At 40.6% G+C, this 21446-nt stretch overlaps 1 protein-coding gene and 1 non-coding gene across 5 annotated transcripts in view; both read right to left on the minus strand.

Annotated features, from left to right (window-relative positions):
* LOC145356822 (DNA-binding protein SATB1-like) overlaps positions 1-21446 on the minus strand; it is a 120867-nt gene that overhangs the window by 86431 nt on the left and 12990 nt on the right. For all 4 annotated transcript variants that reach the window (XM_080209755.1, XM_080209746.1, XM_080209740.1 and 1 more), the window contains 2 exons: positions 13735-13846; positions 3716-4179 (listed from right to left, as the gene is read on the minus strand). In XM_080209755.1, coding sequence (XP_080065881.1) covers positions 3716-4179; positions 13735-13846 — 576 coding nt within the window. The remainder of the gene's footprint in view (positions 1-3715; positions 4180-13734; positions 13847-21446) is intronic.
* On the minus strand, positions 18556-18745 carry LOC145362022 (U2 spliceosomal RNA). The gene has a single exon (XR_013889911.1). It is a non-coding gene; the product is annotated as a U2 spliceosomal RNA (small nuclear RNA).

Genomic DNA, 21446 nt, shown 5'->3' on the forward strand with positions numbered 1-21446 from the left:
AAAGGATTGAGAGTTTCAAGTTTATAGGTGTCCAGGTCACCAACAACCTGTCCTGGTCCCCTCATGCTGACATTATAGTTAAGAAAGCCCACCAACACCTCTACTTTCTCAGTATACTAAGTAAATTTGGCATTTCAGCTACGATTCTCACCAACCTTTACAGATGCACCACAGAAAGTATTCTTTCTGGTTGTATCACAGCTTGGTATGGCTCCTGCTCTGCCCAAGACTACAAGGAACTACAAAAGGTCGTGAATGTAGCCCAACCCATCGCACAAACCAGCCTTCCCATCCATTAATTCTGTCAATGCTTCCCGCTGCCTTGACAAAGCAGCCAGCATAATTACGGACCCCACGCACCCGGACATACTCTCTTCCACTTTCTTCCGTCAGGAAAAAAATACAAAAGTCTGAGGTCATGTACCAACCGACTTAAGAGCAGCTTCTTCCCTGCTGCCGTCAGACTTTTGAATGGATTTACCTTACATTGAGTTGATCTTTTTCTACACCTTAGTTATAATTGTAACACCACATTCTGCACTCTCCCGTTTCTTTTTCTACGAACGGTATGTTTTGTCTGTATAGCGTGCAAGAAACAATACTTTTCACTCTAGCGGGGTCATATGCATCTCCCATGCGTGCAGCTAGTGGCCTGACACCACTGGAGCTAAAAGGGGCAATTGGGGCCCCCACAGAGGGTTGGGCAGCAGGAGTGCCCCTTGGGCTGGCTAGTGGTTAGGAAAGCTGGCTAGTGATTGGGAAGCTGGCAGACAGGGCCACTGTGCACGCATCCATCTCAGCATTGACAGATTGGTGCAAGTGCAGTGACCCGCTCAGCACTATGCTGTCAGCCTCCCGGGCAGGAATACACCCTGCCCCTTGATTTTTTACATGATTTGTGCACTTCTCAGTATACGAGCATAGAGTGTGGGAGATTCTTCTCTAAACTCACACTGAAAAAACAATGTGATTTACTCCAGTTCTCATGTTAACTCGACAATTAGAATTTCGTTGGCAGAATCGCCTCCATCTTGCCTATTAATCTTTTGTATGGTACCTTATCTAAAGCCTTTTGTGACAATAATAAATCAAATCAAAACTTACCAGCCATTCATGCCACACTCCCGCTGCAGCGAAGTTAGAGAATTTGGCACGCAGCCTAATCAACATTCACTGCAACAGACTGGGAAAATTCCACCAGCGTGAATGGCTGTAACATTCCGGCCTCAACGTTTTAGCCTCAGCTTCTTCCTATGGTAGGGAAGTCCAAGGCTCACCACTCTCTGGGTGAAGAAATTTCTCCTCAATTCAGTCCAAAAGAAGACTCCTTCAAGATAGTACGTAGTGAAGAGTGGAACACCACATTTGCCTTAATTGCTTGCTGTACCAGTGTGTTAACTTTTTGCATTCCACATACGAGCATACCCAAGTCTTTTTGAACATGAACACTTACAACTTTCTCTTTTTAAAAAATGTTCAGCTCTTCTGTTCTTTCAAGCAAATTAGATAACTTCACACTTTCTTTACCTTTCCACTCTAGCTTCGTGTCATCAAAGCTTAAATACGTTACTGTCGTGTCTCTTCACCTAAGTCATTAATATAGATTGCAAATCGCTGAGGCCCCAGCATTGATTCTTGTTGCTGGCGTTGTGCAGGGTTCTCGTGAAACCAAACTGCATGCAGTTTTGGTCTCCACAGTTAACTAAAGATCTACATGCATTGGAGGCAGTACAGTAAAGATTCACTAAATTGGTCCTTGGGATGAGAGGCATGGTGCCAACCCGTGCTGAGGGTCAGTGCCAGCGAGCACTGTCAGGCTACTGTCAAAATATGGTGGGCAGTGATGATGTCAATATCTGACTAGAGGGTGGATTAATTATATTAACATGTATTTGAATAGATTTTAAACAGGTTTACACTCAAATTGGGCATGAATCAGATGATGATGCTGATGAGGGGCGAGGAAGATCTGAAATTATGAACTCACTGGTGAGAACTGCGACTTCTGGATCTGCCTCCATCTACATTCATACTGACAGCAAGTGTGAGCTCAAGATCACCCCCATAAAAGTTTGTTTTAAGTTCATGTATCAATATCACAAGTTGGTTGACATTAATACTGCAAGAAGTTACTGTGAAAATCCCCTATTCGGGTACACTGAGGGAGAATTTAGCATGGTCAATGCACCTAACTAGCATGTCTTTGGATTGTAGGAGAAAACTGGACGACTCGAAGGAAATTCACGCAAACGCGGGGAGAACACGCAAACTCCACACAGACAGTGACCCAAGCTGGGAATTGAACCCGGGTCCCTGGCGCTGTGAGGCAGCAGTGCTAACCACTGTGCTACCGTGCTGCCCCAACCACTGTGCCACCATGCCACCCCATAATCTTAAAATGTGAGTTTTAGTTATACATTTTAGAAAGCTTTTTTAAATAATCTGTCCAGGCAACGCAATATTCATTGTGAGAAAACTGAAATACTGAAGTGATTTACTTTCTCACCATCTTATGCCAGAAAGACAGAAGTGCAAGTCTGGGTGCTCAAAAGCAATTATAATTTTCATCAGTTCTGAATGACTAAGAAAACATTTATATCAAAACACTTTATTGTGTATCAGGGGAATATCTGTAGCTACATTTTTGTAGGTTTCATAAATTTACTGCCCAACTGAACAGAATTAAGTTTCCCACCAAAATGTCTCAATATCGTTTTTACTTATTTCTTATATATTTATATATATCTTATATACTTATAAATATCTTACGTGTTTTGTTATCACTAACAAAACTACAAAAAATAGCCAGGAAGTTTTCTCTCTAAGAACACATACTGAGTTTCTGAGGCACCCTTAACTAACTAAACCAACATTAATTCAGACATATTGATTGAAAGTCTTCACATCAAGAAAACAGACATTTAAACAGGTCAGTAGATGAGTGAATGAGGAACAAGGAAGGATCCTAACTAATCATCAGGGTATCCAATATGAAAAGTGTTTATTACTTCTGTGCAGTGTCGCTGGAATAGCTGAAACAGATTCCTAAATCTTTACTTTTGTTGACAAGTTGTTACAAATGCATTTAATTAAATTGCAAAAGGTGAAATGAACTTTATTCATCCTTCAAAAAACATCCATGAATCTCTTATAGTCAATACATTAATGATGCCTGTGAATGTGCACAGGAACATGGGTTGTCTAGTCTCAAAACTTTAAAAGTGATTCACAGAACATCTGTGATTCTGTAAAGGTCAATAGTGTGGTGTAATTTTTGGGAAAAGATACAAAAGTCTGAGATCACGTACTAAGAAAATAATGTTTTCTGAGCCTTGGTTATCATTCAGAACTGATGAAAATTACAAGTGCTTTTGAGCACCTAGCCAACAGCTTGTTCACTGCTGCCATCAGACTTTTGAATGGACCTTCGTTAAATTGATCTTTCTCTGCACCCTATCTCTGACTGAAACACTATATTCTGCCCTTTCCTTCTCGCTATGTACTCTATGAATGGTATACTTTGTCTGTATAGTAAGAAAAAAACAATATGTGACAATAATAAGTCAAATCAAAAGAAAAGTTAGGAGTCTCTCTGCAGCATCTCACCATTCAATAAACCAAAATCAAGTGCTCTGATCATTCACTCACTAACATGACTCCACCATTGGTCTGGTTTTATGCCAAGTATCCAAAATGAAAGAATTTTTTGTCTCACCTGAGTTCGGTTAAAAGCCACACGAGCGAACACTGCCTGGGAGATGCCAGCTCGCTTCAACTCGTCACGAACCCACTGATAGATTTCGGAAGACACTTCAGCATTGGATGAACTCTGTTGTTCTAATGGTTTATTCATGGTCCGGTTGACAGGAGGGTGGTTCAGGTATTGTTGATTTAGAGACTGTTGTGCCAAGAGTCTGTTGACAGCAAATTGTTGGTTTAATATCTGGGCCATAACCAGCTGCTGGTTCACCAGCTGTGGGCTAAGAGGTGCAGAGACAAGTCCTGGATGCAAATTGGAAAGTTGGGACCTTGGAGCAGGCTGACCACTATGCGGAAGTTGAGCAGGTGACGGTGGCTGTGGCAGTTCAGTACCATTCCCGGGAACTGTTGGTGATCCAAAGTTTACATGATTTGTTCCTTGTTGAGAAATGGACAGTTCAGACATGGTCTCCATTTCAGCTACAGCAATAAATAAAGCAAGCTTCAGAAAAAAGATATGAACTTAAGGTATAAATAACATATGAAGTGACAAACCTGAAAACTGTAAAAATATTGATTACGCATGTAAGAAACTCTTTATATATGCTTTGCTTTTGATGATAGCTTGGATTAATATTAAGCAGCTGGTAGAATATTAATTTTTCCACAATTCTTTGAGACAATCAGCAATAAAAGGTAACATATGGGTTAGAACATAGAACATTACAGCGCAGTACAGGCCCTTCAGCCCTTGATGTTGCGCCAACCTGTGAAAACCAATCTAAAGTCCATCTAACCTACACATTCCAATATTATCCATATGTTTATCCAATGACCGTTTAAATGTCCTTAATGTTGGCGAGTCCACAACCATTGCAGGCAGGGTATTCCACGCCCTTACTACTCTCTGAGTATAAAACCTACCTCTGACATCTGTCCTATGTCTTTCACCCCTCAATTTAAAGCTGTGTCCCCTTGTGCTAGCCATCACCATCTGAGGAAAAAGGCTCTCACTGTCCACCCTATCTAATCCTCTGGTCATCTTGAATGCCTCTATTTGGTCACCTCTTAACCTTCTTCTCGCTAACAAAATGTTAGTGTCATATAGATGCACTACATTTTGTCTTTGACCTGTGTGGGGCATCTTTGCATTGGTTACTTACCTGCAATTTATCACAGTTAGAACTGTACATAGAATAAAGTATTTAACATGCAATTTGTCCATTGCAAATTCAATACCTGGCTCACACTTCAATGCCACATTTGCGTATGTGGAAATATCTGCAACTGATTGGTTCATACTTTACATTCATAAAATAGCAGCATATCATAACTGGAGGGGCAGGGGATATATGTATCAAACAAGAGAAGAATGGGTAAATGTACTTTACATTTACAGAGGAACTACTATGCACAAATGACAACAAAAGAAACAAACATGAACAGTCAACAAAACATACCAATGAACGAAAAAAGGAATGGGAAGCAGTCAATCACTCCAAACCAATCTGCTTGATGATCATGTTTTTGTCACACTGAGGCACAATCAGCTACTGTAGCGCAAATTTAACACAAAATTGCACCCATTTTTGAAAAATTGCTCCCTTCTCCAAGTTTCCGTTCAAACATTTTTGCATCACATTTGCAAACTGCTAAGAGACAATGCAGTCGGACAGAGTTTTAATTTAAAAAAAAGTCTTTCATAAATATTCCTTTATATATTTAAGAGTCATAACTTGATAATGCTTGAATGATGCAGCTAAAAATGAGTTGACAAAAAAGTAATAATTTTAAATCATTTATAGAAGTAATTTACAATGTTCCAAAATATATCTATTAGTTTCCTTGAACTCAAAAGATGCAGCTTCATTTCTGGATCCTCCCCGAAAGGTTGCAAACAGGCACAATTAGCAGAAACTCCCAATGGTGCTAAATCTATCCTGGGGTGGGGTGCGGGATGGGCATGATCAGTTTTGGAGGTGGGGCCGAGTTCCAGCATAATATTTTTTAAACTAACACTAAAGATCGTGGAAACTCAAATTGCACTGAACAAAATTTGCATTTAAAATTTTTCAATGTTTTCTGGTTGTTATAGCAATGAAAAATAAAAGCACAATTAGTGGAAACTCCGCACTGCTGTATTTATTTGTTACTTTTTATGATATTAATGTTTGTTTTAAGTTTCTAGATTTTGGTACTTACTGCTCATCTCACGCTCCCTGCTCCACACCCCCGCCAGCCAGTGCCCCTGCTCAGCAGCTGCTAGAGTGGAATTTACTCTAATTCCCCCAGGATTATTTTCAGGTTGCAACATTTAAAAATAAACCATTAGCTCAAAAAAAACAGTGATGCAGGCAGCACTGTCCTACCCTGGTCGTTATTGTGTGCCAAACTGTCCTAGCTACTTGGATTCTGTTTACAGTTGCGTCCATCTCACTATCAAGATGGCTAAGATTTTGACCTTCCACTCTTGCCCTCTGTGCTCTTAGTATGACTATGATCTTGGTTCCACTCACTTGAGACCTTGTGGTGTTCCTGGCCCATATTATTCCCCCCAACCCACCCCTCCTCACCACTACTATTGTCTTGCACTGTGATCGTAACCTCAACGCCACTCAGCACTTGCTGGCTCCTGGTATGACAGTGATCTCTGCTCCATTGCTTCCCAGACTTTCAGGTTTCTTGCATTACACCAGACCCACCAGCTGGAATTTTGTTCTCACTGCAGGATTCCTGCCATCAGGCACAGAAACAGGAAGTGGACAGGGAAGTGGAGGGGTGAGGGGCGGGGGGAGGTTAAAAACCATATGACATTGACAGGGAAGCATCCATTGCTACTGGAGCACCCTTTCCATCTGTGGGCAAAATAGTGTGTAATAGGAGGAACTCCCCCACCCCAATCCAACAGAATTTGCCATCAGGGATAGAAAAGGGACCTTTAATTGGCCACTCAAGTGGCTCAATGGGCCTCTGTGCATGAAAACTGTATACCGACTTCCCCTCCACTGGCAAGATGGCATGCATGCAGGAAAATGAGCGGTACTCCACCCTTACATTCCTTTCCCACTTTATGGAACCCCTCCCAACCCCTGAAAGTTAGGAAATTTCAGCCCACCACCTTCCCTACCATCGACTACTCCAAACCTGTCAGCAAACAAAGGCATCCCCCAGGCTCCACTGTGGTATTTTGCTGAAAAGGCAAGTTGAAAATCTGCTTGCTTCACCTTCCTCCTACTCTTCTCCTGTATCTCTTTCCCCATTCTTACCTTTTTCCCAATTTTCCCTTCACCTTTTAAATTCCCATTCTCCCATTTCAACTTCACCTGGGTTTACACGACTGGAATCACTGCTTCCAACTCTGACCTTTTCTGCGTTTCACTCTGTAAACTTTCCCTGCGAATCAGTTCCCAAGTCAACAGCATCCACCTTGACGGCTGAGCCTTAATCGTTTACCAGCATCCAATGATACTCTTGTCACATCCTCACTTTGGGGTCTCTGGCTCTCCTTATGCTCTCCTCCCTCCGCCCATCCTTGAAGCGACTGCCTCTCACTAACTGTAATTCCTCCCCCTCTATACCCCTGCCCCCACCATTTTACCTTCTGCAATCCTGCATTTGCTTCATCTCACTACCCTATAACCCTACAACAACAGAAAATGCTGGAAAATCTCAGTAGGTTTGACAGCATCTGTGGAGAGAGAATAAAGCCAATATTTCAAGTCTAGATGATCCTTTGTCAGAGCTCTGGTGAAGGATCATCTAGACTCGAAACATTGGCTCCATTCTCTCCCCACAGATGTTGTCAGACCTGGTGAGATTTTCCAGCATTTTCTGTTTTTGCTTCAAGTAAGCCTTACTTGTGATTAATAAACTAACTTTAATTTTAACAGCATCTGCAGTATGTTGCTTTTACCCTTATAACCCTATACGACTTTCCCATTTACCTGTAACCTTTAACTCTTGATTTTCCCTTGCCTCTCTGGCCTTTAACCTTTCAGCCTTAGCCTTTGACCCTGTTTTACATTTCCCTCCAGCCTTTTGCATGTCATATTGTCCAACTGTAGCTGAAGACTATACTTGGGCCTGAATTTAGTCAGAACAATTCCTGGCTCCGCAAACCTAGCGTGGAGGAAACTATTCCAGAAAGTCAGATTTTCAGGCCCAGCTGGGCAGGTGAATATGGCAGTTGTGGTTGCCAACACTGGAATGAGTGCAAAGACTACTGCATGTGGAAGCAGGCTGGGCGGAAAGCTTGCATCAGTGCACCAGCACTGTGTGTAAATTTTTTAAAAAGAAACAGGAAAAGGTAAGTCCTCCAGTCTTCACCCCCCACACTCACACACTAACCATGCACATTCATGCCACCTCATGACCTCACACAGCCCCCATAGTTTCTCATACCTTCAATGTCAACCTATGCCCCTCTACTCAACCCTCCCATGGATCCTTTATAGTCCCTGTGCCAACTTAGTTCCAACTCATGTCAACCCATGTCCCCCCAACCCTTTGCTCTTCCATTTACCATGCTAGCTCAACCAGTATCCACCAGGAACAGACCTCAGGACTCATACTGAGATGAAATAAAATTGATGTATTAGGTGTCTAATAAATAATTCACTATTTCAAGAATACAGTCTCATTGCTAAAAGCCCACTCACTACATTTAGCTTTTTTTAACCACTTATAAATACAAGCAGTGGAATTCTGAGTCCCACTTAAAGAAGTTTAAAACCCTTGGGAGCTGTGATTCCAACAATGAACTGGGCAGTGCCCCGCTGTGATAATGGAAATGTTATATAATCAGTCAGCAGCACTAGTCCAGTAATGATAATGTACAATCTTTGTCAACTGATGGATGGCAAGCAGCCTTTTTAAAACATTTTTACAAATATTTAAAGGGCAGAGGTTTTAAAAGACTTGACAGCTCCAAAGAACTTGAAGTTACGGTGAGCATATGAATTTTTTTTTTACACACATCCACATCTACCTTCAACAATCCCAAAGGGAACTTAACCTCTCTGAAAGGTGTCCCAGGACCGTGTCTAAAAGAGTACCCCATGAATCTAAACAACTCCGCCAAATTTAGACAAGCTCTAATCTGCACATGTCATTTTTCCCCACTCCTAGCTGATGAAAATCTGACATAACTGGAGGCAGCTGCTATTGTATATGACCAGCTTCCTCCATGAAGCATGGAAGTTCAATTTCGAACCGGTCCCAATTCCCTTCCATTCTGCAACCAAGATAGGCACTATGTTCAACAGGAGTCATCCAGATCAGGGCTTCCACAACCATTTTCACTATGACTGAGAGTCTTCATCATTTTGAAAATTCAGGTCTTAATCTCAATTTCCCAAAGTACCACACAACAGTGACACAAAGGAAGTCCATAGCCAAATCGTTCATATATTTTCATTATGAATTTCCATGTTCAATTTCTAGGATAAACTACCTATGAAAAATATATTGGATGAAATTTTTCAGCCTCCAAGCCGCATGTTTCCCGCTGGTGGGAGGTGGCACATTGTTTGCTAGCAGTGGGATTCTCTGGTCCCACTGCTGTCAATGGGAATTTCATTAAATTCCCATTGACATCACTCCACGCAGCTGAAAACCCGCAAGTGGGGATGCGCTACTGGCGGACGGGAGAATTCTGCCAACGGGAACGGCCGGAGAATTCCGGCCAACATGTTATATTTACATCCTCCACAAAAATGCTTTATCACTCCAATGGCAGGACAGTAAATTATGATCAATTTATATAGTTGGTTTCCTATATAAATGTGAACTGGAAATAAGAACGGAATATATAGGGCTGGATTTTATGTAGCATATCACAGCTGGAAACATAGTGGCCTGGCCCATCTAATTGTTGGAGAAGTGTTGAATCACTTGTTATCAGGCACTACGTACCTGATGAAGGGACTCAGCATTGGGCAGCAGGTGACTCTTGACAGATACCATCCTGCCTTTGTGTTCAGCTCCCTGTGACCTGTATCCTGTGTCTGTGCCTTTCAGCCTTCGCTCACCTTTAATTGGACTCCCTTGATGATTCTGACACTCAGGTTGATACAGTGCAGCCTGTCATCCATGCTGCCACAGACAGCAATAACAAGCCATTAATCTCTGTGGCCATCGCTACCACGGACCTCAATCGGGCAAGAAGGATATTTGATTCTATTGGGCCACCTCCACTGAACTGAGCTGGCTTCCTCAACCTCCCCCTCCAACGGGCCAGCCCTGATCACCAGACCCGAGGGCATGAACCTTGACCTCTTGGTGGGCCCTCAAAGGCCTCAGTCCCCACCAGTAAGGTGGTCCCCATTGATGGGATGAGCTTTGATCCCCATTGGTGCAATCTGCTCCCGGCAAAGCAGGGGGGTGGGGGGGCAGTGGGGGAGGACATAAGCGAGCCCCAGATGATACTGTCCCAGGCTTGCAAATGAGATGGAAATTGGAATTTCCATATGGTTATCAATCTCGCACTGATTTCCGGTGTGAGGCTGATTACATTGAAAAAAGACCTGCGAGAGTTGCAATTGGCTGAACACCAATTACGACCCTTGCTACAGACCTTCTGCTTCACTACTTGAGCAACTCAGCGGGCTGGAAAAATAGCACCCAAGACCTTTAACAAAAGAAAATAACTGGTCAATGGGTCTGGACTGCCCTGGAATTACAGGAATCCTGAAAGTAAACTACAGAACATCCTCATTCCTCAAAGACTATACTGTCATGGAGTGCAAATTGCCAAGCGTATCAACAAACTGGTTATGGATTCCTGGATCTAGTCACATTATCGATCACCAGCAAGTTGATGAGCCTGATAATGTGAAATGCCTTTGTGTTTAAGAATTTAATATTTTCCTCAAGTGCGTTTGCTTTTTAGACTGTAATTTGTTAACTTCTCCTAAAAAGTCCCACTTGGAGCATTTAACTTATCTTTCTCTTTCAGATATTGAATGAATTTCCACGCATTTCCAACCAGTCTGGTCTCAGTCAGATTTCACTTAGTTAATAATTGGCATCTCTTCAGTATTGGGATTATGATAAATTGTCACTAACTGCACCATTCAAGATCCAGCAGATTCAGAGAGTGAAATCTAGAAATTCTAAATGAGAAGTTTGGGTTTGGATTGTTTCAATACTTCTAAGCCACACCAGAAAATATTCAGGCATAAAATCAAAAGTCCTTCTTTTAGTGACTCAATACTGTGAAATAACTTTAGATGACTTTGCACATTTGCCCCATGTCTGTGTGGGTTTCCTCCAGATGCTCTGGTTTCCTCCCACAATCCAAAGATTTGGTGGATTAGCCATGGTAAATGCATGGGGGATAGGGCAGAGGGGTGAGCCTGGGTAAGATGTTCTTTTGGAGAGTCAGTCCAAACTCAATGGCCTCCTTCTACACTGTAGGGATTCTGTGATTTTGATTAAGGACAGTCAAGCTCAATTGAAGACTTTCCCACATGGCAATTTAATGAGTGACAGAAATAAAAAACAGTACTCAAGTACTTGTGAGCATCAATGGAATCATTTCCGGGCTGTGTAGTGACCTAACCAGGGCAGTAAGTTTTGAAAGATCAGAAAGTTGGCACAGTGGGTTAGGATTTTCCTGTCCACTTGCAGCTGGTTTTCCCATGGTATGTGCAGCGAGACATTGGCCACCAGCAGGATCTTCTATTTCTGCCAAAGTCTATGGGCTTTAGCATGGCTCGCCTGCCCCATCACCAGGGAATTACTTCAGCGGGACCAGAAAATCCCACCGGCGGGAAGTGCTAGAGAATCTCACTCAACATCTGCAACTGATTAAACAATGCCTACGATTTGCCCATGAGTGTTTGAAGTTCTACTGACCTAGCTACCTTCAATTCCTGGGTTCAGTACGGGCAACATTGCATTAATACTTAAAATCCGTACAAAACATTGAAAGCACATTGAACCAGAAATATTGAACCAGGAAAATTCACATTTAATATGCAATGTAATTCAAATAGAGAATTACTTTTGGCAACTTAAGCATAACTTTGTGCACAGTATGAATGGATGCACAGTTTGAGTAAATTTCCTTGCCTGGGTAGTGAAAATAATCATCAGCTCCACAGAATTATTCACACAAGTTCTAAACACTGGCTTCTCCAACAAACCTCGGCATAAATGCTTAAAACATGGTTTTTCCTGTGAACTAAATGGTTCAAAGAACTGCCTTTTACATTAAAAGATATTAAATGTATCATTCTAGAAGCAATAAAGAGCTTCATTTTTTAGATGTCATGCTCACTTATTTACTATGTGGATTAATCTGGAACTCCAAGCACAAATACTTAACTGAGAAAACATATAAGCATTGCTTTCACAATGTCACACCACGGTATTTTACACAGTGGTCTTCCTACACACCTGTGAATTAGTGATGAGCAATATTTTGGATTTCAAGTATCCCTTTTAGAGGTATTTACTGTGAGAACATTTTTTTCAATTTTTCCTGATAACTCAACCATAACATAAACTATATTCTCTTTTTTTAATTAAAATAGTACAATTTCCCAGAATTATAGTAAAATTTATTGTTGCTTCACTTCACATAAAAAATGTCCATGTAATTTATTTATTGTGTGTTATGTAATACCCCTGGGGTTTGATTCTGAAAAAGCATCTGCAATCATTTTTTCATCATAATTGCTGATTCCAGTTGTTAACAATGATCATTTTGGCTGCAAATTATTCTGAAAAGTGTTGCTTCACCTCTTGGTCCTAATACAGTAATTTTCCTCTTTAGTTCAGCACTCTGATGAATAATATTGAGCCTATGAGAAATAATTACTATAAAAATATATCAGGTTTGAGTTGCTCAGAATAAAACAAAAAATGGACAAAATTTACTACAGAGAAAATGTCATAATTTCTGGAGGGTTTTTCATTATCTCACTATAGTGTCTAAACCAGTGTTATTTTAGACCATGAAGCACTTGAACTAATGCCACTTACAATTCACCATTCTGATGTTCCACTCTTTTGGTCTCAAGGGTGCAGGATTAACAATAGTGGATGACAGAACTTTTACATTCACTTTTAAGCAAGTGCTGACAATAGGCATCTCTATAAGGTCAAGTATACTGCTACTGCCATCAAGGCTGGACACCGATCCTACCATGACAATTGGTACCATAACACAACATATCAGTGCCTTCATTGGCATTGTCTAAATGCAATCTCTCACAGCTCAAAATGGCAATGAGTATTTTCCATGCTGGAATTTACATTTCAGGCACTCATTCACAAACTTCATGTGATATTTAAGAGCAAATGTTACTTAATCTTCATCAATGATTTCTGAAGAATAAATCGAGATTATTTTCTAAAGGTTAAAATTATACTTTAAAGAATAGATTAAGACATCATCTCATGGATCCCAATACCTCTATTGAAACAATTACACAGAACAACAGTTTAGCTGACAGTCTTCTGTAACCGCATAGAATCTATAGAATCGCTACAGGGCAGGAGGCCATTCAACCCATCGAGTCTGCACGACCGCAATCCCACCCAGGCCCTATTCCCGTAACCCCACATATTTACCCTGCTAATCCCCCTGACATTAGGGTCAATTTAGCATGGCCAGTCAACCTAACCCGCACATTTTTTGAACTGAGAGAGAAAACTGGAGCACCCGGAGGAAACCCACACAGACATAGGCAGAATGTGCAAACTCAACACAGTGACCAAGGCTGGAATTGAACCCAGGTCCCTGGCACTGTGAGGCAGCAGTGCTAACCAATGTGCTGCCCTAGATAATGCCTATATAATATCACAAGTAGTTGACATTTTTGCAATTAAATTTCAAATTTTCCCCCTTTAGTTTAAGTAACTGACATGAACCCATCTTCTCAGATTCAGCTAAAAATGTTTTTGAATTGTGCAAGTGATTAAAATTTCTTTATCTAAACAGACAAAAGCATAATATTAGTCATTTACTGAAAAAGTGTGCCCATTATTGTTATCATAATGAACAGATTAACATTTTTCCTTGCTTACCAATCATATCTTTTGTCTTCTTAAAATGTTTATACCATCTTCCAAATTCTTGACATTTTGCTGCTGATACATTTGCATAGTAAGTGCTGTTTACAATGGAGGAAATCATACTCTGCATTAAAAAAAAACAAAACCTCCAGTCAGTAACAAAAATTTTAAAACTGGTTTCAACCATAGATATATGCTACCTCCAATGTTTAAAGCCATGAAAATAGCAAAAGAAAACACTTACAGCAGATTTTCCCAAAGTTAATCTAGTTTATAAACATTATTTCCATAAAGAATGTAACTTTTTCTGGATCCCATTGAATATTATTTAATCTTAGTTGGTTTGATCGATGTCAAATACTTTGCTGACACATCAAACATTGTAAAATAGGCTTCTCACAGTGCATTATAATGTATTTATAGAAGATTTTAAAAAAGGGACAAATCTATTGTAATTACCATAACATATATTTACAACAGTTTACAAATGTACATGCAGTTTAGAAGTAATAAACCCCATAAATAAACCCATTCTGGTGAAAGAGGTACGTTTGAATACAATAATAATTTCGGGCTTAACAGATGGCATCTCAATTAGGTGCGAGTTTCAATCAGCTTCCAGGCTGTATCCATTCAGCTTTTACACTTGTGCCTTCAAGACAATGAGGACATTTCCTGATAATATGATTAGTTTCCACAAGACTGTTTATTCAAGCTCTTGGTTAATACATAAGAACTCTGTACTCTTGTATTTGAACAGTGTGCACAGAATTAATCTAAATGTGGACACATATTTCTTTATCAAAAGTAGATGAACCTAATACAGTTCTTCTATTCCTGTGAAATCAATTAGAGAACTGGCTTAAAGAATAAACTTTAAAAAATGATTTTAAATTAGGTTTCTATTATTCTGTATGCCCGAATCCCAAACTGCATGGAGAATGTGTCAGAGTTGGAAGTTTGTGTGTTTTACAGTGATATGAAGACAAGTATATAAAAAAAAGAGGTCAAATAAACAATACTCAACATTCTAAGCTCTCGGTTATTAGACCTTGTCCCCAAGAGGTTTGCGTTTTCATAAAAGACCATTGCATTGTAATCATTTTGTGTGAGGGAAGACATTATTTAAAACAAGACTTTACAGAGATGAAAAACATAAATAGAAACAATACAAATAAAGAAATAGTTTAAAAAAGAACAAAAACAAAAGAAGTTGTCACAAGCAAAATACTAGCATTTCGGAAGCATTCTGCTGAAATATCAGACCTGGAACATTAGCTTCAACTTTCTCGCTTTTCACGTTGGTGGGATCTATTGGTGGCACAACCCCACCATGGTTTCCCGGTGATGTGGTAGTGGAATCAGTGGGAAATCCCATTGACAGTGGCAGGACCAGATGATCCCACCAGCAGCCAATAGCGTGCCACCTTCCACCAAGAGAAACACACCCTGGGGAAGCCAGAAAATCCCCCCATTAACTGGCTTTTGCTCTCCACAAATGTTATGTGGGCTGCTGGGTGTATCTAGCATTTCTTATTTATATTTAATCTGCTACTTGACAGAAGAATTGACATTTTCGATATATAGCTCGGAATTATTTGGGGAGAAACGAGTTTCAATGGAATGAATGACACATACCTTACAGAAATGGCTAATACTGTCGCATTGCAATTGATCTACAATCCCAAGCTAAGGTTATGAGCACATACAATGACAAAAAGCTTCAATCTCTTTTGCGAGGATTCTTGCTATAGGACAGTGCATCCATTTGAGTATTAGCAAATCTATAAAATGTTTATAGCTTGGAGTTCTAGGTTACATTGCACCAGTTTTGCCTACAATATGCTGCAAATAAATTAATGACCAGACACTCAAGGGTTAGTGGACAACCCTAAACATGGTTTTGAGGGACACAATGTACTGTGGAATAACTGAAATGAAATTTAACTAAACAAAGCAGGCATCATTGACACAAATGGTTATCAGGCACTGCATTTCTTTCCATTTTAGTCAAAGGAAAACAATTGTATTTTCCCTGCTGCCAGCTGTTCACCGTTACAATTGAATGGAGTCGCAGCTTGATCTATTCCCTGGGACAGGTGATCCAAATTCAGCACTAGAGTGCCAGTTGTTCTCAATGAGAGGAAAGGGGGAGGGGTGTATGGTGAGTTTAATTCTTCCTGTGGATAATTTGTGTTGGTGAAAGGGTAAAAGAAAAGTTTTTATTTTGCACAGTGACCATGACCTTTTTTGCTAAATCTATGGACAGAAGGAGTTTCAAACCATCATAGACTCCAGCCTGAGAACACGTTGACTACAACAAAGCGTAAATATTAGACTAGGGGAAAGTTGCCAAAGATATCAGTGAAATTTGTCAAGATTAAAATGATAAAATTGAAAGGATAGGCCCAAATGTTATAAGCTGCTTAAATGATTACTAAAAGTAGTAAGATCACCTCTATTTCACTTTATATCCCTAATAATCATACTATTTTCAACTTAAAGTAGTAAAGCAAGAAATGCTGCAATTCTTTGGGAAAAAAAATCTTGGGTGGGATTTACCATGCACATGTTCCACAGTGGCAGGAAGCAGCCTGCAACTGGTTAGCAATGGAATCTTCTGGTCCCACTGCTATCAAGAGTTTCCCATTGAGTGCACACCTTGCTGCTGTGAAATGCACAGCGGGGAATGTACTGTCGGAGGGACTGGCAAATCCTGCCAGCATGAACAACCGGAAAGTTCAGGCCCTTCTTTCTGAAATATTCTCGTGAGATGCCATTTGGGAGAAAGTTGGATCATTTTTGTTTTATGCCAAATCTATCAACCTGCAAACATTTATAGAACTAATTGTAGATATATGATTCTTCCCTCTATCGACAGGATCCTACAAAAGGGCTGAAGTTTTCAGTCTTGGAGACTCCGTGGACCTTTGAAAGTAGTGGCAAGACTCAGGTTCAGAAGCTCTGCTGTCACTTCTGACGTATCCCATTTCTGCCATGAAGAGAAAATGATAGAACATGGCTCATACAAGGGAAAAGCCGGGCAGGATTTTACGTGCCCCTGCCAAGCATGTTGGGAAGGAAATGTGAAATGGGTCAGGTGGTAAGCCCACCACCTTCCTGCTGAGCTCCAGGTTCACTCACATAATACACTGAGTGGGCAAGTACCAAAATCAGCCACAGTTAAATGAATAATGCAGGGTTATTTGGACTTATTAACAAGCCGATTGACTTGAATGATATGGCGTTCATGCCAAAATATGGTTAGTGCGGGCAGTCAGGCAGAAGTGGGCAGGCGCATTTAATGGTCAACATGTGAGAGCATGGAAACGATGGCGGGGGCGGAACCTCATTCAGGTTGAGTCCCGTGTGCAACTGCAAGAGATCATCACCCCTTCCTTCTGTACCGCCTGTCCGAACGAACACAGCCCTCCATGCACCAACAACCCACCCCCCTGCCCCCCCACCGACTCCTACTTACTTTTCCTTGGACTCTAAGATCCTTCCTTGTATTAAAACTTCAGGACTTACCTGTTTGGGACAGTCATGATCCTCTTTGGGCTTCTTTCCAAACTCCCAGCCACGCCCACTATTGAACTCAGGAACTGCCAGAAGTAATGAAGTGGTTGCCACTCAGATTGACTAGCAGCTCCTGAGGTTGGGAATTCCTCCCACTGAGGGGTTGAAGTCCCACTACTAAGCAAAAACTCAGTAGGGCCATTTACATTCATTTCTGGGTTCACCCAGATTCCATTTTCGCTGTAGCAAGGGTCTTATCTGACAATGTGGGAGTTACAATTTTTTAGAGTAGATAAAAATGGCAACGAAGAGCAGGTAAATTCTGTAGAACTATCCTGCTGTGAAGTTATCTAAATTCCCAGCCCTTTAAAAATTAAGGATAAGCAGCTTGCCTTTTTCAGTGTGGTAAATAATATCTGTTCTTGCAGCTTCAATAGCTATGTGTTGCCATTTCTTAGGAATATCATCATGTCATTATTAATGCTTAGCTGCTTTAGGTAACAGTTTTATTGACAGCTCAAATACATTATTAAATGGATTAGCTATCTTTGATTTGCAGTTATGAATACAAGTATGGTTGTTTTGTAAGTGATTAAATACTTAAAGGGATTTAAAAGTTTTGAATGGGCTTCCATGAATGAAAGTTTTTTTATTATAGTAAAAGCTATCATTGATATTTAGACCAATGTATTATTTTTTCTCAACATGCCTCCTGCAGTCTGCACATGGTGAATTCTGGGTAAGGAACAAGGGTGGTGGATGGGGAAGACACTGAGATACAATGAACCATGGTTGTGGGTGAGGGGCATGGGTTGGAAAGATTTGCCATAAGGGGCAGGAGGTACCATGAGGAGTAGACGGGAGCGATAGGCTATAAGGGGTGGGGATAGAGGGCCTAGAAATTAAGAAAGCAACTGGGATGAAGACCTAGGACACAAGGTTGAGCGTTTTAAAACAGCCCACCTCAGCACTTTGCAACCCTTGTGCCCGTCTCCGATCTGCATCCAGGAATGTTGGCCTGATTCCACCGCACTCACCCACTCCCGATCAACAATCAGCTCTGACAGAGCATTTTCTCCAAAGGCGGATGCAGCGAGCCTGGAATGTTAAAATCCAGTAAGAAGTCTCACAAAACCAGGTTAAAGTCCAACAGCTGTTGGACTTTAACCTGGTGTTGTGAGACTTTTTTTTGTTTACTTTATTCCAATCCAATCAAGTCAAATTAAAGCCAATTCATAGTCCCAACAAGTTGGGACATTCCCGATCCAAGCTGACAAGACAGGGCTCTCACCTCCTGTCTTGGGCTTGATCTACATGGTCCAAGCTGATTGGAGTAGGTGTAGCACCTCCTCCAAAGCTTGATCTAATTTGCATCTTAGCCAAAAGGCCGAGATGCCGCTTTAAAAAATTGCTTCAAATGAAGCTGAAATGTAACCTAATGACTTCAACCAAGTGCAGCATGTCAATACTACACTTGATCTTAGCCAAAAGGCCGAGAACCTGGTGTTGTGAGACTTCTTACTGTCTTTACCCCAGTCCAACGCCAGCATCTCCACATCATGTTAAAATCCAGCCAGATATGCTGAGCACCCTCCCTGTCAGTGTGCCTAACCTGATATTACCAGGTAGAATGCCATTCAGTATTTGCTATTCTAAAAGAAAGAAAATAACCTTATAGTGAGGTCAAGCGATTGCTAAAAAATATTACTTATTTCAAATTTAACATATTAGTCTTTCTGGCTTTCACTGGTAATTGCAATGATCATGCAATCATCTTGCACATGGAAATCTTAAGTATTGTTGTTAGGAAGAGAAATGTGAAATGTTTCACAATTTATTAAAATACATGCTTCAAACTTTGATAACTCTAGAGATTTCCTCAAATTAGGAAACCATCTCCCAAAATAACTTTAATGCTGCAAAAGTAACCTCCAAATTCTTTTTAATTATTCAGGAAGAATAGAGTGAAAATTGTTGTATTTGTTTATTATTAAAATGGTCACTCAGTCAGCCATGTGGACATGACTGCAAGGGTAAGTTTCTGTTAAGAGTGGAGTCTGTGATCTTAGTCACCCCCACAAGGCTGACTCACCGCCCTAAAGGGAAATGTAACGAACATTACATTATATATGTTAATAATTAAAAGCGAACTGGAGCCACACTCAAGATTATTTTGGGAAATAATTTAGAATTCACTAAATAAATTGCAGCATTAGACAGCATTGAAAACCCCAATTGGGGTGATGTTGCCAAATAATAAAAAACAACGCATCAGTAGTGGTGAGTTTGTTCACAAGTGAGCAGATATTGCAATTCTTTGTCAGTCAAGTTTTTTTTATGTTCTGAGAACGTGTGGAGCTTATTTCATCAATGAGCAACTATCCACTCTTCCTTTTAATATTATTTAGAAAAACAGATGTCCAATGAAAGTAATACTAGTCAGTCCTGGTTACACACTAGAAGCATACAAGCATTCCATGTCGTATATGCAGACTGTGAAAAAGGAATCTTTACTGAAGACATGGAAACCTAGATTTTGTGGTTGTAATGATGATGAAACTGTCATCTTTTGCTATCATTACACTTATGAAACTGACAGCAACTTCTGGTGTCTGTACATGCACAGTTAAATGGAAACCCCAGTAATTGCTGTGAGGAGTACCCAGCTCCTCCGCAGGATCTAGCCCTTGTAGAAACATTCAGCACAGAAGTCAGTTCCCAGATGTGAAATTAACTTTTTAACATTTTATTCTCACTATAAACACTACTGAAACTGTGATGCCTTGTTGTATGATGTGTAATCATGGTTTTATGGTACACCACGTCATAATTACAGCTGAACAACATCTCTCTGTCCCTGAGAAACAAATTTTACAAATCTGGAGCATCATTTCCTCTGTTCCATCATAAAAATTCCATAGATTTTTAAGATAATAAAAACTATTTTTTATTTTCTTGTTACTCTCTAAAGTAATTCAGTTTCTATCTTCAGCTCATGCGTAATTCCTAATGTTTATTTAAAGTTTATTTATTATTAGCGTCACAAGTAGCCTTACATTAACACTGCAATTAAGTTACTGTGAAAATCCCCTAGTTGCCACACTCTGGTGCCTGTTTGAGTAGTGAGGGAGAATTCAGCATGGCCAATGCACCTAAGCAGCATGTCTTTCAAAGTGTGGAAGAATGAACAAACTCTACACAGACAGTGATCCAAGCCAGGAATTGAACCCAGGTCCCTGGCACTGTGAGGCAGCAGTGCTAACCACTGTGCCACCGTATTTTGCTTCCTGTAAATGATAAAACAGAAAATGATTATCGGTGCTTTTGACTTTCTAGTTTGCTGACCAAGAAAATTATTCAATCAGATTGACTACTCTGTTTGCTTGATGAATTCATTGATCTTGGACATCAGGAATCCTCTTTAGTTAGCATCAGAATGAAATCAGTGCTGTGACAGGGGAAATCAATGCTACAAGTTCCAGGCAATGGCCACTCTATTATGAAAAAAATCCACATTTCCCCATGATATTCATCAGCATTACCATCGCTGAATTCCCACTATGCTGGGTTAAACAGTGACCGCTAACAGGACCAGCCATATAAATATTATGGCTACAAGAGGAGGCCAGAGATTGGGAATTCTGTACTGAACAACTCATCTCCTGATTCCACAAAACTTGTCCACCATCTACAAAACGCAAGTCAGGGGTATGATGGAATGTTCCCCACTTGCGTGGATGAGCGTAGTTCAAGAAACTCAACCACAGCAAAGACAAAGCAGCCTTCTTGATCGATAGCCCTTCCGAAACATTCACTCCCCCCACCATCAGCAGATAGAATCATGGTCCTCATAGAAACAAATAATCTTTTCAAAAGAAAGAAATCCCTGAAACACCAACAGAAAGAAAACCGCTGAGCAAAGTTTCACTTTTTCAAACTTTTAGAACATAGAACATAGAACACTACAGCACAAACAGGCCCTTCGGCCCACGAGTTGCTCCGATCACATCAACACCTACCAACCTACAGACCTATCTATAACCCTCAATCTCATTAAACCCCATATACTCATCCAGAAGTCTTTTAAAAGACCCCAGCGAGTTCGCCTCCACCACCACTGACGGCAGCCGATTCCATTCACTCACCACCCTCTGAGTGAAAAACTTACCCCTAACATCACTTCTGAACTTCCCTCCTTGCACCTT

The sequence above is a fragment of the Carcharhinus amblyrhynchos genome, chromosome 2, assembly GCF_965287045.1.
Source record: "Carcharhinus amblyrhynchos chromosome 2, sCarAmb.v2.hapA, whole genome shotgun sequence".
NCBI classification, from domain to species: domain Eukaryota; kingdom Metazoa; phylum Chordata; class Chondrichthyes; order Carcharhiniformes; family Carcharhinidae; genus Carcharhinus; species Carcharhinus amblyrhynchos.